This window comes from Mytilus edulis, chromosome 3, assembly GCF_963676685.1.
Source record: "Mytilus edulis chromosome 3, xbMytEdul2.2, whole genome shotgun sequence".
Classification (NCBI taxonomy): Eukaryota; Metazoa; Mollusca; class Bivalvia; order Mytilida; family Mytilidae; genus Mytilus; species Mytilus edulis.
This window is the reverse complement of record NC_092346.1, coordinates 52,814,746-52,836,516: the sequence shown is the minus strand read 5'-3', so window position 1 is coordinate 52,836,516 and position 21,771 is coordinate 52,814,746. Positions and strand designations below refer to the sequence as shown.

Here is a 21,771-nt window from a genome sequence, read left to right as displayed (position 1 = left end):
TGGCAATTCTAACTCTTCTATGTAGTTAGAATACACCAATAAGTAGTTAGTATGTATTAAACTTGCTGGAAAAGTTATTTTGAAAATTTTACTTTGCCATGGTATTTGACCCTTCTGTGGTATATTGAACCCCCCTACTCTAGACCTTTAATTTAAAAATTCTGGCAATTCTAACTCTTTTATGTAGTTAGAATACACCAATTAGTAGTTTGTATGTATTTTACTTGCTGGAAAAGATATTTTTTAAATTTTACTTTGCCATGGTATTTTGACCCCCTCCCCCTTTTTTACCATGGAAAATCAAATCTACCCTTATTCATATATATATATATATATATATAATTTAAAAGTAAAAAACACAAAAAATCACATCATAAATCGAACATTGTTTCTGTTAGCGCTTTCACCGCATCTCCAGCGGTTCATCAGACAGAATTGTTATCGTTAATAGTAACGACTTGTGACGTTACGTTATAGTAACGACTTGTGACGTTACGTTATAGTAACGTCATGCGGTAGTTGTATATATCTTACGGAATTTTATTAACGGACCGAATTTCACTTCCTATTTAGTGTGGGCTTATAAAGTTCAATAAAATATTGTTCCTTGGCTTCACGCGGAATTTTATCTTCGGTCCACATCTTAAAAAAGGGATATATATTAAATTTTCCCTTTCCACATCGGTCAAAGTGTTCAGAACAGGGAGAATTTCGAATTGACGGGTCTTTTATCTGCTGTTTATGAACTCTCACTCTATCAATTAGTCTATTTGTTTGACCTATGTAGTTTTTATTACAAGTGGGACAGGTTGCACAATAAATGACATTTTCCGATTTGCAGTTCATGCTTTTATTCGGTTTGATTACTGTGCCGGATTTCAGAGTTTTACTTTGTCCCACTTCTAGCATTTCGCACGTTCCACATCTGGGATCCCCGCATTTTTGTATTTCTGCTACCTTTTGTGTACTGAATTGTGCTCGTGTGAGAAGTTTCTTCAGATTTGGTGCTTGTCGACGGCTCCCAATAAGCTGTGATTTGTCGACAAGATCTTTCATTTTCTCTGATTTGTGAAGAATAGGTAAAAACCCTTTAGCAGAATTTAAGATCTGGTGATTACGTGGATTATGAGTTATAACAAAAGGAATTGATTGTTGTTTATCTTTTTTGTCTTCCCTTGATACTGTTTTTCTTAGTTCAGCGATTGGAATTTTCAATGCATTTTTAATTCCATTTTCAATTAATCTGACTGGGTAGTTTTGTCTTTTTAGGTAATTTTTCAATTCCTGTAGTCTCTTATCACGTAACTCCAAATTTATTACTATTGTGCATATACGTCGGGCTAAATTAAAAGGAATATTTCGTTTGGTATGTGACGGGTGACATGACCTAAAATCCAAATACTGATGGGTATCAGTGGGTTTACAGTATAAGTCCGTTATTATTTCTTCTTCTTCCTTGATAATATTGATGTCTAGGAATGGGAGTTTTGAAGAGCTGGAATCGTAAGTGAATTGTATTGATTCATTTAAGGCATTCAGCATTGAATGAAATTTATCTAGTTCAACTTCACTTTTTGTCCAGAAAATAAAACAATCATCAAGATATCGCTTCCAATTTTCTTCAATGTAAAGTCTGAAGTTTTCATCGAATTCGGAAGGTATCTTTTCATATAGTTGTTTTTCTATGTAACCCATAACCAGAGTGGCATATGTTGGTGCCACCTTTGTACCCATCGCGGTTCCCTTGATTTGAAGGAAATAAGTGTCGTTAAACTGGAAATAGTTGTTCTCAAGGATAAGTTTTAATCCTTTGATGATGAAGTCCTTAGAAAAACGTTCCGGAATTTCATCTAGATACTTTTCCAACCAGTATTGTACAGCTTTTAATCCTAATTCGTGCGGGATGTTCGTGTAAAGGCTTATTACGTCAAAACTCACTAGTATTGTATCAAGAGGTACCCGGTCTGGAATATAGTTTAGAAAATCCATGTCATCTCTGACAAAACTTGGCACTTTTATACAAAGTGGTTTAAGTAGGATATCAAGGAGGTTGCTTAGCCTTTGGGTACTACATGTAGGTCCTGCAATAATCGGTCTTATTTTAAGATCAGTAGGCCTGTTGATTTTGATATACATAGAATCACAGTTTTCTACATGGTCTTGAATTTCCTTGGATTTGTGGATTTTCGGAAGGCCGTAAAAATTGCTAGTTTTAACCTCAACATATATATATATGTTATAATTACAAATAATTAAAGCATTCAAGCTACATATGGTCTAGTTATAATGTTTCAATAAGTATTTTGAATGACATTTTGTTGGTAAAGACATCAGAGCACTTATACCAAGCAGAAATATTTCTTTTAATTAAGCATGGAAAATGTACCTCCCCTTTTTGTATGAATGATTTTTAATCTATGATAAGCTTTAGAATAATGTATAATGTTCTAATAATCATCTAGGATGAAAAAATCAGGGGGGTTCAATTTACCATGGGGGTTCAATTTTCCATACAGGGGGGGGGGGGGTCAATTTACCACAGCAGTATTTTGACCCCGGGGTCAATTTACCATGGGGTTCAAAATACCATATGACACTGGCAAAATAGCAAAACTCTATATAATTCACTATTTGCCGGAGCCAGCAAAATAGCGCCAAGGAGGCTATTTTGCTGGAGCCGGCAAAATAGCCACTGCCTTTTACAAATTAATAGATGAAAATTATTAGTATCCACAGTAAAAATTCACAATCTTTTCTTTCCGTCAGAACTTGCTGGATTTACTTTGTAGTTGACTGTAGCATGGGCTTTGCCATATATGTAGCTTCAAGACTGTTTATGCAGTTTGTATGGATGCTTTATGATGATAGGTATAATTTTAACAAACACCTACAATGTTGTAGAAAGGAACGTTCTTCTAAAAATAGTTCAGTCGGGGATCTTTTCATTAATTGTCAGCGACTCTTTATTGTTTGTTTATGACTTCATTTTGTTTTGCTGTCCTATCAGATCTACTAGCTGTTGTCTGGTTAGTTGTTTCAGAGTGATTTATTGCTTGCCATTTGATTCAGTTTTGTATGCTTAGAGTTGACAGGACATATAGCTATATTCATCCGGAAGTTGGTTTTCAGATGTGAATTTGTGTTGTTTAAACCTCCACAAATCATTTGAAGTTTGGGAATGTTATTAATAACCACTAAACACAAATAAAGTTAAACTTTTTACAAATTTTACTATTGCCTCTCTAGTGTTAAGCCATTTGGTATAAAAGTTGAAGATGATTTGTTTTTGTCTGTTCCATGCAATCCAAAAAGATACTTTACAGGCATTATTGGTAAATTAACACCTTTATAAAATATCTTTTTGGGTAAACCCTTTGGTTGTTATCTAAACAACGTGATGAAAAGATCTCAAAATGTGGATATTTCAGCAGTTTGTGTGCAGTTTTGCACTAAATTTCAGGATATGAAACCTTGATACAAATGCAAATGCATTGTCCCCCATAAATCATGCAGGTCTGTGTTATAACTAATTTTAATTGAAAAATAACTATATATGTATTTATATCTCAAGTGTTTTGCTTGAAAAAAGGTTTATTGATTGAAAGATTTTAAAAAAGCAAACTACATACCTTACTTCAAAAGATTTGACAGAAGCTGAATCAAGTAACTGTGTGGAACCAACAAAAAAAAGCTATATCTCACATTTTATCAAAAAATAAAATAAAAAAATTACCGAAATTAACAATTAACAAAGATAGAAAAAAACTTTTTAAGAAGATGTAGAGAAACTGTATTCAGATAAAATATAACCAGCAAATTTAAATCAACAACAAAGAGATTTTTGTCATGAACTGTATCATGTGTATTGTAGTTTACAATGTTTGAGTCTGTGTTCATTGTTGAAGATGCACATAGACCTAGGTGAGTGACATGCTACTTAAAGCTTATTGTTTTAGATATGGTTCCATTTAAACTATGTTGATATGTTTTTATATTGATTTTTGTACTTAAATAGTATTTATTTTTAGTGACAGGCTTGCATTAGCAGTATTTTTTAAAACTGTTTTATAGCTAATACATTTTCTATAGGAATATATTTGACCAAATCAAATTGGTTGCTGAAATAATAATGCAAATTGTAATTTATTTTCAGTAAAAGGATGGCTTCCAGATATTTTATATCTCATAGCAATAAATTTGAAGACAGTAATCTTGTAAATGATGTAGTTATTCCAAAGCTGAAAGAAAAAGGTATAAATATTTATGAACAGGATGAATTACTACCAGGGACACATGTCTTACCATCCATAACAAGCTTAGTCGATAAAGCAGATAAAACATTACTGTTTCTAACAGAAAATTCCTTAGGCAGTTCATGGTGTTCCTTTGAAATGCTGATTAGTTTAGAGAAATCTCAGAGAACCAACAGACTTGCAGTTGTTTTGTTACTTCATAAAATAGAGGAGTCACAGGTATATTGTAATTTGTAATCAATTATTGCCTTTCTACAACATTTTTTGAATAAAATCACAAAAGCACAAAAATGGTTGCCCTTTAATCTATTATTTTTTAGAATCGACTGGACTTTTCTATTATAAAAATGTTACTCTAACTTGATAAAAAAAAAAATTACACATATTTTCCATTGATGGTTTTTAGAAACTGTTTATCTTGTTACTTTTCTGCAAGTCTGAATCAAGTATTCATATAGTTGCCTCAAGTGAAAGGCAATGCTTTTTTTTCAAACACAATTGAAAATAGAATTTGGATTTTAAAACTATCGAAGTGAAATTACATCAAACAACAGAAATGCTCTTGACATACCTGCCAATTTTTCAAAATGCCCATGGGGGTTTTACGTGCAAGATGGCTCTTGCAGTCCTACAAAACCTTCAAGGGGACCTTCAAATACATTTTAATGTTGGTTTTTGGCTTCTGTATACTTATACAAGCCTGAAGCCATTGTAAAATCAATTGTTGTGTTTAAAATTGTGGACACAATTGCTCTTACAAAATTTCCATTTGGCAGCCTTCATGGGGGAAATCCCCCACAAACAGTGACAGATAGCGGGTATGTCTTGAATATAAGGTATGAAAAAGTACTATTATTAAAAGTTGAAGCTTTGTTTTTTTAATTAATTTATGACCTTATTTTCATGATTATTGGTCAACTAACTATAAGGTGTACATGTCTGTCCTGCATGGTTTACCAATTAGTCCAAATAGTTATGAAGTCTTGTTATAATTATTTAGACTTGGTTTACCCAATCTTAAAACTTGATTGCATTGTCATTAATCATTGATAATATTATGTTTATGTGATACTTTATTTTAAAAGACCTTTGAAAACACCTTTAATCTTAAGACTTTGAAAATAAAATCAAATATGGTCAGTTAAAAGTAGTAGTGTGCACTCTTGTTATTCACCTTGTCTTTAATATTGGTAAAATCGTTTTTAACTAAATTGTTTTTAGCTTCCACATCTTGCAGTTCTTCAAGAAACTAAAAAAATATACTTTGATGAAGAAAAAGAGGATTGGGTTAGAGAGGTAGCTGAAGCTTTAAGAGGTTTGTGTACTACACTGACTGTTGCAATGTGGAATTTATGATGATTAGTGTTGTTTCTGTGATAAGAAATTTCATCCTTAAATTGAGATTTGGTGTAAAAGAATCACTAAAGCTGCTGAAAAGACGTATAAACTTAAGTAAGGTTTAAAAATAACTGACAATGCTCTGGCAAAACATGAAAATGAACAAAAGACAAAACAACAGTACACAAAACACAACACAACAGTTAAGGTATCGAGGGTATAAAAATTCAGAAAAGAAATAAACATTTAATTTTCATTACAAATTTTTGTTATTAGGTCTTTCCACTTTTCGTGGAAAGACCTTTTGTTTTTCTTCTGATTATTTTTTTTTTTTTTTTTTTTTTTTTTTTTTTTTTTTTTTTTTTCTTCTGCCGTCTGAGATGCTTTTTTGTTTTACAACATATCTAATGGATGTTTGGCCAACGATGTTGTTCAGTAATGGAGGTTTCAAAACTCACCCTGTGTGACCGAACACTTATTCTTATAGGAGTTATCTCCCCGTGTCCCCTTTTTCTTGTTATCGCTATATCTCTAAAACCGTATAAGATTTTTACAAACTGTTTTCACCAAATTGTTCGTCTACTCTTAAGAATGATTTGTTTTACTTTGACTGAGGGAATCAGAAGACATCTTATGGGAGTTATTTCCCTTTGAAAATTTAAAATAAACGATATGTTGGGTTAATTCATACAGTATAAGTTGTAGAGGCCTACAGTCTTTTGATATGAAGTCCTTGGTCCAAATAAAGAAAATTGAGGTCAAGGTTAAAGGTCAAGGTCATGTTATAAATTTTGAATTTTGCTTGTTATCGTTATTCAAAAGAAACTGTAACAGTTAATGATATGATATGTTTGCAAAATCACTGTTTACAATAAGGCGCAACTTCAAATTAATCAGTCGAAGTGTTTTGGTTAACCCTTATAGGAGTTTTCTCCCCTTATGTATTTGAAATCATTATTTCTCCACAACCATACAAGTGATTGACCTCGGACCTTCTAATTTCAGTTCACTGACCCATGACCTTCAAATTGAGGTCAAGGTCAAAGGTCAAGGTCATGTTATAAATTTTGATTTTTGCTTGTTATCGTTATTCAAAAGAAAATGTAACAGTTAATGATACGATGTGTTTGCCAAATTATTGTTTACAACAAGGGGCAACTTCAACCCATTTAAGTCGAAGTGTTTTGGTCAACCCTTTTATGAGTTTTCTCCCCTTTTGTCTTTGAAATCGATATTTCTTTTCAACCATACAAGTGATTGACCTGGGGTCTTTTGATTTGAGATCACTGACCTATGACCTTGAAATTGAGGTCAAGGTCAAAGGTCAACTTGACGTTCTAGATTTTGACCTTTGCTTTAAATTTGTTTTTGTTCATTATAAAACAATTAAGTCTTCTGCATATACTTATTAATCTTATTTTTCTATATCAGTTGAGGTACCAAATTACATCAACAAGGAGTGACCCTTTCTAACATCTTTTTCTCAATTTCATTCTAATTATCGAGGTGGAAAGACCTTCAATTGTTCTCTGAAGAATTGGTTTTTAATTACCTTTATTAGTTGTTACTTTATCATATGGTACAAAAATCATTTTAAAAAATCAATTTGTGTTGGACCCAGATGACTTTAAAAATGTATATATCATTGAAAAAGCTCCAAATTATCTCCCTTTGGTGCATAAATGCAATTTTTTGGCATAAAATTAAAACATCTTTTTTAACTCATTGATGACCTATATTTCTTAATTTAATTTTCAAATATGCTTTTCTTAAATTAAACTTTTGTAAAAGGAGTAGGTTCGGTAAGGACCGATTTTGGCCTCAAATTTTATGTTCATCTGACGAAAGATTTTGACCACTTTTTAAACATTCAAGTGTCTATTTTATTTTAATCAATTAGTGTTCATCCTCAACCTTTATATATGTTATGTATCATCATAAAATACAACTTACATTCCAATATTAAGGATGAACACGAATGCGGCCACTTTCGTTTTACACAAGAACCATCTAAATTTAACTAAAATGCTAGAATTGTGAAGATTTCAGTAATTTAGCATGACTGAAAGGTGCTAGTACCCGATATATGTGCATTCTATTGTCAAAATCAGCCCGAATTTATGTAGCAGAAGCATTCTTCTGTCCAATGAATAACTAAAAGTTTACATTTTAATAATTTTGTAAAACTACTATATTTTGGGGCAAAAAACAGGTCTTACTGGACCTACTCCTTTGAGCGATTTTTGTCATTAAGTTCTTTTTTTATTTCGATATTACCTCTATTTCTCCTATTAGTTCAACAGAAAAAAAATACCTTTACAAGATTGTATGCTTTATTCGAAGGCAGATTGTGAGCGTAAGTCAATGGTGATCCCATTTTTTTATTTTATTTTTCTATTAAGTATGAGATTAAGTTCATTTATAGAAAAATAAAGCAAAATCCTATATGATTTAGACCCGCGAGCCCCTTAAACTAAAGATTGTATAGATGGCATATTTACCATTAAAGAAAGTTATGTAGAGGAACTAAAAAATAAAAAAATTATGTACATAAAATTGTTCTGTTTATTTGCTGTACCTTGCTATTAAAGGACTTGTTCTTGTCTGGCCTGCAAATAATTTTTGGAAGAAAAACAGTGCTGTTGTTTTTCCTGGCATGTTTATTTTTTTTTTATAATGGGTCCATTTCAGAATAAGAATGCAATTTAAGATGAATTATTGACATTTGCATACAGTACAGTGTATAAGAACTTGTTCCTCTTATTCATATTTATTTTTAATTGTAAATTTAACATGTCAGTACTTTATCGTAAACTTTTCTTCATTTGAAAAACTCAGAATATAAGTTAAAAACTTATAAACCTCAACATATATATTCTTTTTTATATCCAGAGCTCATACTAATGAGCTAATTGCATAAGATTTTAATTTGAAAAAAACTGCAGAGAAACTAGTTTTGTAATGAAAATGAAAACAAGTAATGGGAGTCGTTTTTTACTATGACAGATTCAAAATTCTTGATTTTTCCTTACAGAGACAAAGACAATTGGTGACATCATGCCTGCTGGAAATGTTGCCCATGGATTAGTCTGGTCGCATTATTCAGGATTTCTACAGTATGTCTTGCCTGGTAAGACTATGAATAATGCTTTTTATCATGAGCATATATAAAAGATTTTCTGATTAAAAAAATGTGGTTTTCATACGCCCGTTTACAGGACATATTATGGTAAACTGTTGACAGTCCGTCTGTTGTCAACATGTCAAACATAAACACAAAAAACACTGTAGCCAATATGCATGAAACTTTGGTGAATTGTTTATATCTATTGACATGAGCTCCCTTTCGTTTTTTATAAATTTTAGATTTACTGTTTCCATGTTTTGGGGTTTTATTCATTATAAAAGGGGGGAGTTTTTCAGACATTAATACAAAAAACAATTTCACCAATTTGCAAGAAAATTTGGTGAATTGTTTATTGCAATTGAAGTGGGCACAGGACGTTTGTGCTTTTTACCTGTAAATCGAAAGGACATTTGCGCTTCAAATACTATGGACATTTGCGCTTTTAATTTTGATTCACCTGTATTAATTTGACCAGACATTTGCGCTTTTTACCTATAGCTATTGTTGTCTACCTGTAATTCTAATGAAAAGTAATCATTATGTTAATAAATTAAACTTATATTTGTTATTAGTACAACAAATGGCCCAGAAACCTTCAATGCCCACTATATTGAACAGTTGTACTCGACTCATCCTGCTATATTTTTATCTTTTTGAAGAGTATCATTGACAATCAGTCGGTGCATTACATTAATATTTGTTATATTGGTGAAGAATTGAGAAAGAGAAACTTGATTATTTATTTGAAATGAGGGCGAAATACCAGTCTGAACAGATAACAATAGCTAAATTTGTTCACTCCTTGGGCTTCAGTTATCAAGTTGAACTGACATGTGATGACTTTACGTGTTTTTATGTCTTTAGAATGTTCACTTTCAGCTTCATATAAACTTTAAAACATATAGCAATGTGCTTTGAAATGTGCTATGAAACTATTTTTTTTTTACTTTTGATCATAAAGAACAATATGACTTTAACTCTTCAAGGTAAAACCTGCCGGTCCTAAGACCGGATAAAAGGGGAGGGTAGTCATAACAGTCAACTATTGCAAAAGCGCAAATGTCCTATGTAAAAGCAGAAATGTTTTTTTTTTAAAGCGCAAATGTCCTATGATTTGAAGCCCAAGTGTCCAAAATATAAAGTGCAAACATCCCGCACCGATTGAAATGAGCTACCTTTCGATTTTTATAAATTTTAGATTATACGTTTCCTATATTTATGAGGTTTTATTCAGTACAAAAAGGTGGATTTTCCAGTTTTCAGACAGTAACTTTTGTAAATAATTTATATCTATTATTGTAAGCTCCCTTTTGATTTTTTTCATAACAAAGGGGTGATTTTCAAGTTTTAGACAATATCTTTAAAGTGCTTAGAGCCGTTTGCATTAAACTTTGATGACTGATTTAAATGTATTAAGATACCTCTGTTTATTTTTTTATAAATTTGTGATATAACATTGAGAAGTTATTGAACTTTATTGAAAATCCACGGGCGTATCATGCGTTCATGGTGCATCGGTTTATTATTTTAAGCTGTAACCTGAACTAATAATGTCCTTGTGAGGCCCATCATGTAAACTTGAAATTCTTCGGTAACTAAAGGACCAATTTCAACCAAATTTGGCTGAATAGTTCTAAGGGTATTTTATATGAAAATTTTTGTTTTTAACGGGATTTTTGTGACAAAAATGTCGGTTATTGATTTGGGGATGTACGGCGGGTGGGCGGGCGGGCGGTCGGTAATCAAATGTTGTCATGCATTAACTCATGAACCGTTCAACAAAAGCTGTTAAAATTTTAATATGTTGTTACTGACAACTAAATGAAGGTCAAGTTCAATAATGACGATTTTGACTTTTATCGTTCAGGAGTTATGGTTCTTGAAAGATTGAAAAATGGAGTTTCCAGTTGTGTCCATGCATTTACGCATGAACTGTTCTACCTATGCTTCCCAAATTTTAATATGTTGTTACTGATGACAAAATGGAGGTCAAGATCAATAATGACGCTTTTGAATTTTACCGTTCAGGAGTTATGGTTCTTGAAAGATTGAAAAATGGTGTTTCCAGTCGTGTCTGTGCATTTTCTCATGAACCATTCAACCAAAGCTTTTGAAATTTTTATATGTTGTTACTGATGGCAAATTAGAGGTCAAGTTCAATAATGACGATTTTGACTTTTACCGTTCAGGAGTTATGGTTCTTGAAAGATTGAAAAATGATGTTTCCAGTCGTGTCCATGCATTTTCTCATGAACCATTCAACCAAAGCTTTTGAAATTTTTATATGTTGTTACTGATGGCAAATTAGAGGTCAAGTTCAATAATGACGATTTTGACTTTTACCGTTCAGGAGTTATGGTTCTTGAAAAATTGTGAAATGGCATTTCCATTCACGTTGTTGCATTTACTCATGAACCATTCAATCTAAGCTTTTCAAATTTTAAGATGTTGATACTGATGACAAAATGGAGGTCAAATTTGATATTGACCATTTTCACTTTCACCATTCATCAGTAATGGTTCTTCTGATATTGCCAGGACACAAATAAATATTAATAAATCCGGTTTGCTGTCGTTGTGACAGCCTCTTGTTTTATTCTTGTTCAACAAGGAAATTGGTTGCCATTTCTAAAAATAAAACATAAGGGTGAAATGTTTTAAATGTCTTATATCTTGAAATATAGAACAGATTTAAAAAAAAAAAAACTAACAATGGCATCATAATTGCTCAGAATGTCAAGATCTTGACCTACTTTCTGTTTGCACCAAATTATTAAATGAGTTATTAGCCCTTATTTAGCTACTTTTTGTGTTTTTGTCCATTAAACCAAAAGCTATACTAGGTAGATAGAAACTAATAAGTTGGATGGGGTATGTAATATAGATTTTTTTATTGATTTGCCAATGATTTATTATATCCTATATTTCTCAAAAATATTTTAAAACAATTCACAAGGCTTTTGTTGTGCAAAATTATCAGATTTATGGAAAAAAATATATTTGTATGATTTAAAAAATAACTAAACATAGTATTCATAGATAACGTATGAGAAGATAGATTTATCTGGCAAAGTTGAAAAATTTAACTAAAGCAAAAATATTCTGTATTTGTAAAAAGCAGTCTCAAAAATATGATAAAACATATATAATCTTCATCATTCAGTTGAAAAGTCTAATAAATGAAATACTTTCTTCCATCACAATTTGCACATTTCATTTACAGTGACTTGACTGTAAGTGTTGCTATCCACCAATTGCAATTCATTCAAAATTTTGACCAAATTGCAATTTGTTTTATTAAACCAAATTGTTCAACTGGTCAGAAATTTGAACCAACTGCTGTGGCAAACCACAGTCAAGACTGAAAGTGCAAGGTGATAAAATAAAATATACTTACAATCCTATAAGACTTTAACTCCACTTTATTGATGGTATTACTAAATCAGTCTATCAATCTGTATAGTTATATTATAGCCATTACCATACTAAAGGTGAACTGTTTTATTTTTAATTGCTATAAAAATGTCCAAACTAAGCTTTTATATAGTTTTTCTTTCGAAAAGTATTCTATATTCATAAGAATCACACATTATGTGAATAGAAACATTTCATATTCAGTAAAATATTTGTGAAATTGCAATATGTTTGTAGGAAGGGGAGATAATCTTTTTTGGTTTCAAAAAAATCTTTATTCAAAAGAATAGTATTTTAGGTTATCTCCACAAGGAAACTTATCAATAGCATATTGTTATTTCACACATATTTTACTGAATATATGATGTATTATTTTAAATGATATATGATTCTTATAAATATAAAATCCTTTTCAAAAGAAAAACTATATAAAAGCTTAAATTGGACATTTTTATAGCAATTAAAAATAAAAAGGATTTTATATTTATAAGAATCATATATCATTTAAAATAATACATCATATATTCAGTAAAATATGTGTGAAATAACAATATGCTATTGATAAGTTTCCTTGTGGAGATAACCTAAAATACTATTCTTTTGAATAAAGATTTTTTGAAACCAAAAAAGATTATCTCCCCTTCCTACAAACATATTGCAATTTCACAAATATTTTACTGAATATGAAATGTTTTTATTCACATAATGTGTGATTCTTATGAATATAGAATACTTTTCGAAAGAAAAACTATATAAAAGCTTAGTTTGGACATTTTTATAGCAATTAAAAATAAAACAGTTCACCTTTAGTATGGTAATGGCTATAATATAACTATACAGATTGATAGACTGATTTAGTTATACCATCAATAAAGTGGAGTTAAAGTCTTATAGGATTGTAAGTATATTTTATTTTATCACCTTGCACTTTCACATTTTGACTGAACAATTTCTTCAATATTCTGACCAGTTGAACAATTTGATTTTATAAAACAAATTGCAATTTGGTCAAAATTTTGAATGAGTTGCAATTGGTGGATAGCAACACTAACAGTCAAGTCACTGTAATAATAGATAGGACAAAATTTGACAGGCCCAAATTTCTCAGAATGCCAGTGTCAATTAACTTCCTGTTTGCCCCAAAGTTATCAGATAACTCATTTAGGATTTTGTATGAAAAATAGGTTAAAGTTGTGCACTGAAAAAATGATCAACAATATAAAATCTACAAAAATAAAATAACTGATTGCAATATAAGCTTACAAGGTGAGTGTTACAGGCTCTTAGGAGCCTCTTGTTACAGAAATAAGGGAAGAGAAAGAAATTGTTACCCCCTACTTACCTTTTAACAGTAAGTGGAATAACAATTATCTCACATTTGATTATTTTGTATTTTTCAGTACTGGAAAAAACAGTGCAAGAGTCTGCTTGGTACATGAGTCTGACTAATAAAGATAGAAACAAAGTCTCCTTTAAGTTATATGAATTAGTTCCAAAAACATGCGCTGTTAAATATAATATACCAAATGAGGATAAAAACATCAAAGAAGTTCAAATATTCAAAATTATTGCAGAGATGAAAAGTGGAAATTTCAGAGAGATATCAGTAACAATGTACAGTATTACCATTGGCCAAGAGGTAAGAAATGATGCAACACAACAACAAAAATGTAATCCAGTAATTGAAAAGTTTTCATTTCAACAGCAGATATAGTCAAGTGTTTAACAATGTTTAAAGCTCTAAATCATCCACTTTCTTTACAAATTTAAAAAGAATTTTACACAAACTACGAAAATCAGTGCAATTAGTGCTTAATTTTCACAGAACGAAAACAAAATAACTCAAATATGAATATTAAAAGACAATCCATGTTGAAGTGTCTTGACTTTTAGCAAACACATTAACATAATTAGCATTAAACGATTTTGATTATTATAATTCTGGAAGGTACATACTCTAGATGTCTTCTTGATTGTTTTTTGTCGAGCCTGCAACTTTTGTTGCAGAAAGCTCGACATAGGGATAGTGATCCGGCGGCGGCGGCTGCGGTGTTAGCTAACTTCTTAAAAGCTATATATTTTAGAAGGTGGAAGACCTGGATGCTTCATATTTTGTATATAGATGCCTCATGTTACGAAGTTTCCGTCAGTCACGTGTCCATTGTCCTTGACCTCATTTTCATGGTTCAGTGACCACTTGAAAAAAAAGTTTAGATTTTTTGTAATGTTAAATTCTCTCTTACTGTAAGTAATAGGATAACTATATTTAGTATGTGCGTACCTTGCAAGGTCCTCATGCCCATCAGACAGTTTTCACTTGACCTCGACCTCATTTCATGGATCAATGAACAAGGTTAAGTTTTGGTGGTCAAGTCCATATCTCAGATACTATAGTTCAGTGGTTATAGTTTAGTTTTTGTGTTTTGGTCTGTTTTTCTCATACTTTATGCAATAGGTTTACTATATTTGTTATATGGAATGATTGTAAGGTGTACATGTCTAGTGGGCAGATGTCATCTGACCTTGACCTCATTTTCATGGTTCATTGGTTATAGTTAAGTTTTTGTGTTTTGGTCTGTTTTTCTCATACTTTATGCAATAGGTTTACTATATTTGTTGTATGGAATGATTGTAAGGTGTACATGTCTAGCGGGCAGATGTCATCTGACCTTGACCTCATTTTCATAGTTCAGTGGTCAAAGTTAAGTTTTTGAGTTTTGGTCTTTTTATCTAATACTATATGCCATAGGTCAACTATATTTGGTGTATGGAAATATTTTATGATCTATATGTCAGTTGTGCAGGTTTTATTCGACCTTGACCTGGTTTTCACGGTTCATTGCTCAGTGTTAAGTTTTTGGTTTTTGGTCTATTTTCTTAAACTGTAAGCAATAGGTCAACTATATTTGGTGTATGGAAGCATTGTTAGCTGTACATGTCTGCCTGGCATATGGTTCAACTGACCTTGACCTCATTTTCATGGTTCATGTTAAGTTTATGTGACAGTCGTAATAAAGCTTTATATTTAGGAGTATCAACATAATATCAATGATTAGTAAAAAAGGCGAGACATTTCAGCGTGTGCACTCTTGTTTTCTGGTGTTGGTTGCTGTATCATAGATGTATACCTAATATCTCCTTTATTCAGAATGAACAGTAAAGTAATAACTATTTTTAGACTTTTTACTGTATGTGCGAGTTTCCTAGTGTGATTGGTACAATGAAAGTAATGGAGGACAATCATTTGGCAAGATTCTCTCATACATACCCAGGCAACGTTGGAAAAGATGGAGGATTTACAACTGCTGCTCAATTTACTACTGATGACAAGAAGTTACAGCTAGGCAGATTTTACTACACAATAAATTCTACTCTTAATCATTTTGATGAATGCAAGGACACAGCCAGAGTTTTGCTGTATAATGGTATGTACACATTTTTGTACAAAAAGAGTGCATCCAAATTGGTAATTTCTCAGACATGCGCACAATTTCTAAGTTACTGTTTAGGTTTTGCGTTTTTGTCTTGTCTTGACAAAGTTGCTAAGGCGAGTTAAAGGCATGCTGTTTCTGGTGACTGTGGCCTCAACAACTAGCTGTAGTTAAAGGTGATTAGGGCAGTTTCCGGGGAATCACATATGGTAAGTCAATGATATTTAGTATTGAGTAGTACTAGCATTGACACATATCATTTCCATAGTGTTGATTTGGACCCACAAACATTGTGCATGATTCATTGACTTTAAAACTTATGCATTGTTTCCATGTGAAAGTTTGTGATTAGTTTAGTTTAAAGAAACTACTTTTGGTAAGTCAATGATATTTGATATGCAGTTGTATTAGCACTGACATATCTCATTTATTTGGAGATTTATTAACTGTGTTATTGACTTTGAAAGTTTTGTGTGGTGTACATGTTCAAGCATTACCATTTTAATTTTCAAACTATGCAGCATACTGCATTTATTTTGTTTTTGATGGAAGAAGACCTCAAGTCTTCTGAAAGCCTTTACTGCCGGCTGTAAAATCATGAACCGTTACCAGGTTGTGTGCCAAATCCCTTTCTGTGCTTTACAATTTCGTAACAACTTCTGTGCCATTTCTTGACACCGATGTTTACAAATTACACATGATCTAAGCATTTGGTCGTTTAATTTATTAGTTAGGCATGAAAAACAATCATTATCGTTAGTGTTATTATTTCTCATGTTTTAATTTATTAATATCTTCCCTTTTATCTATGTATATTATTAGATTTCATCTTATCTTACATGAACATTATTTGTTCACTTGTAAACCGGATATTTTTAATGTAGGTTTTGTAGTACGCATGCATGATTTTGGTATCGGATCGGTTCGTCCTGATTTCGTTCGTCAATAGAGTACGTTCACCCTGGGTTCCTTCATCTTACTTTTATCAAGGACTTTTATACGTCCTAGCATTTATCAAAATACTAATATTATGGGTATTAAAAGTTTTATAAACTTATTCAGATATTTATGGTATTAATTCTCGAAATGCAAAGCAAAATTTATTTCAATCTGATAAAATTTAACATCAATGGAACAAATTTTATCAGATGATGTAATTTTTTTTAATGGAAATTGCTAAATATGATTAATCATTGGATTGCAGTTTTAAATTTAATTTTGAACTTACAAATTTTAATCTTTTCTGTCCCTTTGGAAGACCAATATAATTACAAGAATGATTCTTTTATTGTTATATTGCTGATATGACGAAATCAGGTAATGCGCTATATCACTGGCCACGCATACAATTGGGACTCCACTGTAATTGTCTTTGGTAGATTAATAATTGGAATTATCGGAATGAAACAACTGGATAATTCGGGTTAATCTAAACCATGTTGTTTACGTATCCGGGCATGTGCACAAATGGGAAATTTAATTGTATATCCGAAAGTTTCAAAATATTGACAAACAGAATTTTCATTTGATTCATACAAACCTTCTTGTGTTAAAGTCAAGTATCTACATGGAGAGTACGACTTCAAATCAATGATGCTTGAAAAAATACACAGATTTAGTTGTTCCGTCTGCGTTCAGATCTTTAATGCAATCAAGTCATATTCCAGTTTTCATGGTTTTAGACAACATAAGTTTTTTTAAAACAAAATTTAGAATATTTTGTATGTTATCAGTGGCGGATCCAGAGGGGGGCGTAGAGCGCATATCCCTTTGCTTGGAATTCTTTTTTTTGTAATCAGACTAGACTTTGTGAACTTTGCCATTTCCTGTGTATTCCATTTTTATGCGACAATTCTTTACTTATAATGATATTTTGTGATGGTATTTACTGATTATGTCAAAGTCATGTGATTCACTATGGTGGAGTTGACCAGTTCGCCGAAAAAAACGTCACTCAGTCTTTTTGAAATTCAAATTACAGTTACACGTTGCATAGGCTGAGGATGACAATCATATCATCTTCAAAGCGACACAGGATTGAGCAAGAACATATTGACTTCTATTTTACAATTCCTCGAAACAGAAAGTTATACTTTTTTACACTCTCATGAAAAAAAAGTTCCACAGCAATATTATTTACCTACGAAAACATGTTTAACCCCAAACGCCCCAGCCTATTTTAACTAGAAATAACATAGCTGAAAAATGATCCCCAGTCAGTATAAGCTCTAGATAGATTTAAAGTTTAAGGTAAAAACCATTTGTTTGAGGAGGTAGTCTGAGATATTTTAGAGAAAAAAATCTTACTCTGGTTTTTGCCTTAAACAAAAATTTTGGCTGTATCTGGATTGAAAACAATAATCTTGTCCACTTTTTTGCTATTAGAAATGAAAATTTCCAACAGAATTATTTAGCATTAAATGAACATGATGAATAAAAAACGGGTAGATTTTTTGGGGGGGCGGGGGTTTGCATGTCTGACCGGAATGTCTTTTTCGCCGAAACTGATATATTGAATACTTTTTTCAAGACCAAATTGCAACCTGCCTGCTGGGTGTGGCCTTAATATGTCTCCATTTGACGACTGTCATTCATAAATTCATTGTCATTTCAGAGGGATTACATTTTGAAAGTACATAGTTTTCATGTCGATCATTGTCAGAATGTCCTCAATGATTGCCGTTATTGCCTTACGTTTCAAAGTTTTATAAGTGATAAAAAACGGGATTTAATAGTCCAGCTCTTTATCGTTATTCGTCATTAAAGTACACCCATTATCGAAGCTCGAATACGGAACCAGTAATTCTTTGCTGTCAATAGTTTTATTTTCATGAAAAATTTCAGAAAAGGGCTGTGTGACTCCTGACGGAAAAAGGCATTCCTACCATCATACTTTTGTGTAAAAATATTAGATGAAAAACAAATTTAATATGGGTCGAGCACTTACAGAAAATGAACGGGTTTGATATGCTAATATGTGCCCAAAACCCAATCCTTGGCCTGACATATCTGCATTGGATATATTTTAGATTTTTTTATATATATGTTTATAATGAAACTAGTTTAAGCAATTTGACTAAAATCTTGGAGCCAGTTTTTATGCCCCACCTACGATAGTAGAGGGGCATTATGTTTTCTGGTCTGTGCGTCCGTTCGTCTGTTCGTTTGTTCGTCCGTTCGTCCGTCTGTCCCGCTTCAGGTTAAAGTTTTTGGTCAAGGTAGTTTTTGATGAAGCTGAAGTCCAATCAACTTGAAACTTAGTACACATGTTACTTATGATATGATCTTTCTAATTTTAAAGCCAAATTAAACTTTTGACCCCAATTTCACGGTCCACTGAACATAGAAAATGAAAGTGCGAGTTTCAGGTTAAAGTTTTTGGTCAAGGTAGTTTTGATGAAGTCCAATCAACTTGAAACTTAGTACACATGTTCCCTATGATCTGATCTTTCTAATTTTAATGCCTTATTATATTTTTTACCAATTTTCACGGTCCATTGAACTTGAAAAATGATAGTGCGAGTGGGGCATCCGTGTACTTTGGACACATTCTTGTTCTTTTGAAAGTTAACTAGCTACCTTTGACAGAAACTTTCAAGTGAAACCACTTCAATTACTGTTATAATTGCTTGGCAAATTTGCATTGCATCAAGTTGACCATGCTGTGACAAATGTATGGAATTTAGTTATTGAAATTTGAATTTGAATCAACAGTTTTTGCAGATTTTTATGTTAAGTAAAGTGAGTTTTGGTTGAGTTATGAGTATCAGTTTGGAAGAAAAAAATATGTTGAAAGCAATAATGGGACAAAGCAGGCTGGGTTGGTGGGGCTGCTTTTATGGTAATTCAAGTTACCTTTTATGCATCTTCTTCACGTCAGACCAATCAGCTCTTTGATTTTTAAGATAACCTTAAGGATGTACTAAGGTGAAATGAAGAAAATCTAGAATTTAAAATTGATACAATAAGTCAGAGAAGCATTAGTTAAGAAACAAAATAAGCTAAAAATATTAATAGGTTATTGAGCGCCTTTTGGAGATTTTTTTTTTTTTTAAATGGCGAGAAAAGGCAGACTTGGACTTTTACCTTATATTTGCATTGGTATTATTTGGGTTTCAAATCGAAAGAAAAAAATCTAGAATCTGCTTAAATTTTGGTAAATAGCCTTTTATGAGCTATTGAAGTCTTATATGAAAAGAAAAAGGCTTGTTATTTTACCCTGTATTGTAGGAAAAAAACCAAGGAGTCCAAACATTTGACAATAATATAAATTAATAAGATAAATTATTTGTTATAATATATGGAGCTTGTTAAATTGATACAGCAAAACAACATGGTTTTATTTTTGATGAAATTGGAAAAACATTTAAAGTCATATTTAGGAATCAGTGTTAAATTCAAACAACATAGTTTACAATGCATAATGTTTTGATGCAGTTGCTTAGTCCTGGATTCAAGGCACAATGAAAAGTTTTTTTGATTAATGTGAATTGAAAAGAATTATACTGAAACAATTATTTTTTTTCTTTTTTAATTGTTCTCTGTTTATATTAATGATTTTGCAGCACAATATACACAAGTTGTATTCAACCTTCAAATGACAAAACATGAATGATGTCTATACCTAAATGTCATAAAAATTGTTAATTGGCTGTTTTAGTCTAATTTAAGTGCAAAGCCTATATATATTAAAGTGAATGATAAGAGGGTAACTATTTTGTGAAGCCACATACATATGTCCCAAAGTTGGTTTCCGTTCTCTAACTTTCATTTGCCTCAACCAAATGTTATGAAACTTTTACACAATGCTTATTACCACAAAACACAGATCAAGTTTGAATTTTGGTGGTGTCACTTTAACTGTTTTAGAGTTATGCTCCTTTACAAATGGAAAAATTGCTGAATTTTTCGTTTCCATTCTCTAACTTAAGTTACCCTTAATCAAATGTTATGAAACTTATACTCAATGCTTTACCACAAAAACAGATCAAGTTTGAATTTTGGTGGTGTCACTTTAACTGTTCTAGAGTTATGCCCCTTTTCAAATGGAAAAATTGCTGAATATTTCGTTTCCGTTCTCTAACTTAAGTTACCCTTAATCAAATGTTATGAAACTTATACAACATGCTTTACCACAAAAACAGATCAAGTTTGAATTTTGGTGGTGACACTTTATCTGTTCTAGAGTTATGCCCCTTTACAAATGGAAAATTGCTGATTTTTTTGTTTCCGTTCTCTAACTTAAATTTGCCTCAACCAAATGTTATAAAATTATACACAATACTCATAGGCGGATTTAGGGGGGGCCCAGGGGGCCTCACTTCTCAACATTTTTTGAATTTTTTTAGCATTTAATGTTTCAGATTACAAGTAAGATATATTGCAACTAACTAATGTTCCTGATTGACCAGTTTAAAAAAAAAATTGATGAAAAGAAGAGTTTTGCTAAAATTTAGTGTCCTTTGCACTATCGAAATCATTCTTTACCCATATGGCAAATCTTCTCTCCTACTTTTTGCAATTGCAGATGAAAAGAAGGACATTTCAGAGGTTTTGATGGAGGCTGTAAAAGAAGATTTAAAAGATGATATTTCTCCCGAAAAGAAACTCAAGGTATTTTTAGCTCACCTGGCCCGAAGGGCCAAGTGAGCTTTTCCCATCACTTTGCGTCCGGCGTCCGGCGTCCTGCGTCCGTCGTCGTCCTGCGTCCGTCGTCGTTAACTTTTACAAAAATCTTCTCCTCTGAAACTACTAAGCCAAATTTAATCAAACTTGGCCACAATCATCATTGGGGTATCTAGTTTAAAAAATGTGTCCGGTGACCACGCCAACCAACCAAGATGGCCGCCATGGCTAAAAATAGAACATAGGGGTAAAATGCAGTTTTTGGCTTATAACTCAAAAACCAAAGCATTTAGAGCAAATCTGACATGGGGTAAAATTGTTTATCAGGTCAAGATCTATCTGCCCTGAAATTTTCAGATGAATCGGACAACCCGTTGATGGGTTGCTGCCCCTGAATTGGTAATTTTATGGAAATTTTGCTGTTTTTGGTTATTATCTTGAATATTATTATAGATAGAGATAAACTGTAAACAGCAATAATGTTCAGCAAAGTAAGATTTACAAATAAGTCAACATGACCGAAATGGTCAGTTGACCCCTTAAGGAGTTATTGCCCTTTATAGTCAATTTTTAACCATTTTTC

The 21,771-nt window shown here is 31.9% G+C and overlaps 1 protein-coding gene across 1 annotated transcript in view; it reads left to right on the top strand.

The window, feature by feature from the left end:
- Window positions 1–21,771, top strand: part of LOC139516813 (uncharacterized) — a 43,094-nt gene that overhangs the window by 5,104 nt on the left and 16,219 nt on the right. Inside the window, exons 2-7 of the mRNA XM_071307137.1 lie at window positions 4,154–4,472; window positions 5,475–5,568; window positions 8,626–8,721; window positions 13,533–13,771; window positions 15,311–15,557; window positions 21,091–21,176. Of these exons, the coding sequence (XP_071163238.1) occupies window positions 4,161–4,472; window positions 5,475–5,568; window positions 8,626–8,721; window positions 13,533–13,771; window positions 15,311–15,557; window positions 21,091–21,176 (1,074 nt within the window). The 5' untranslated portion in view covers window positions 4,154–4,160. The remainder of the gene's footprint in view (window positions 1–4,153; window positions 4,473–5,474; window positions 5,569–8,625; window positions 8,722–13,532; window positions 13,772–15,310; window positions 15,558–21,090; window positions 21,177–21,771) is intronic.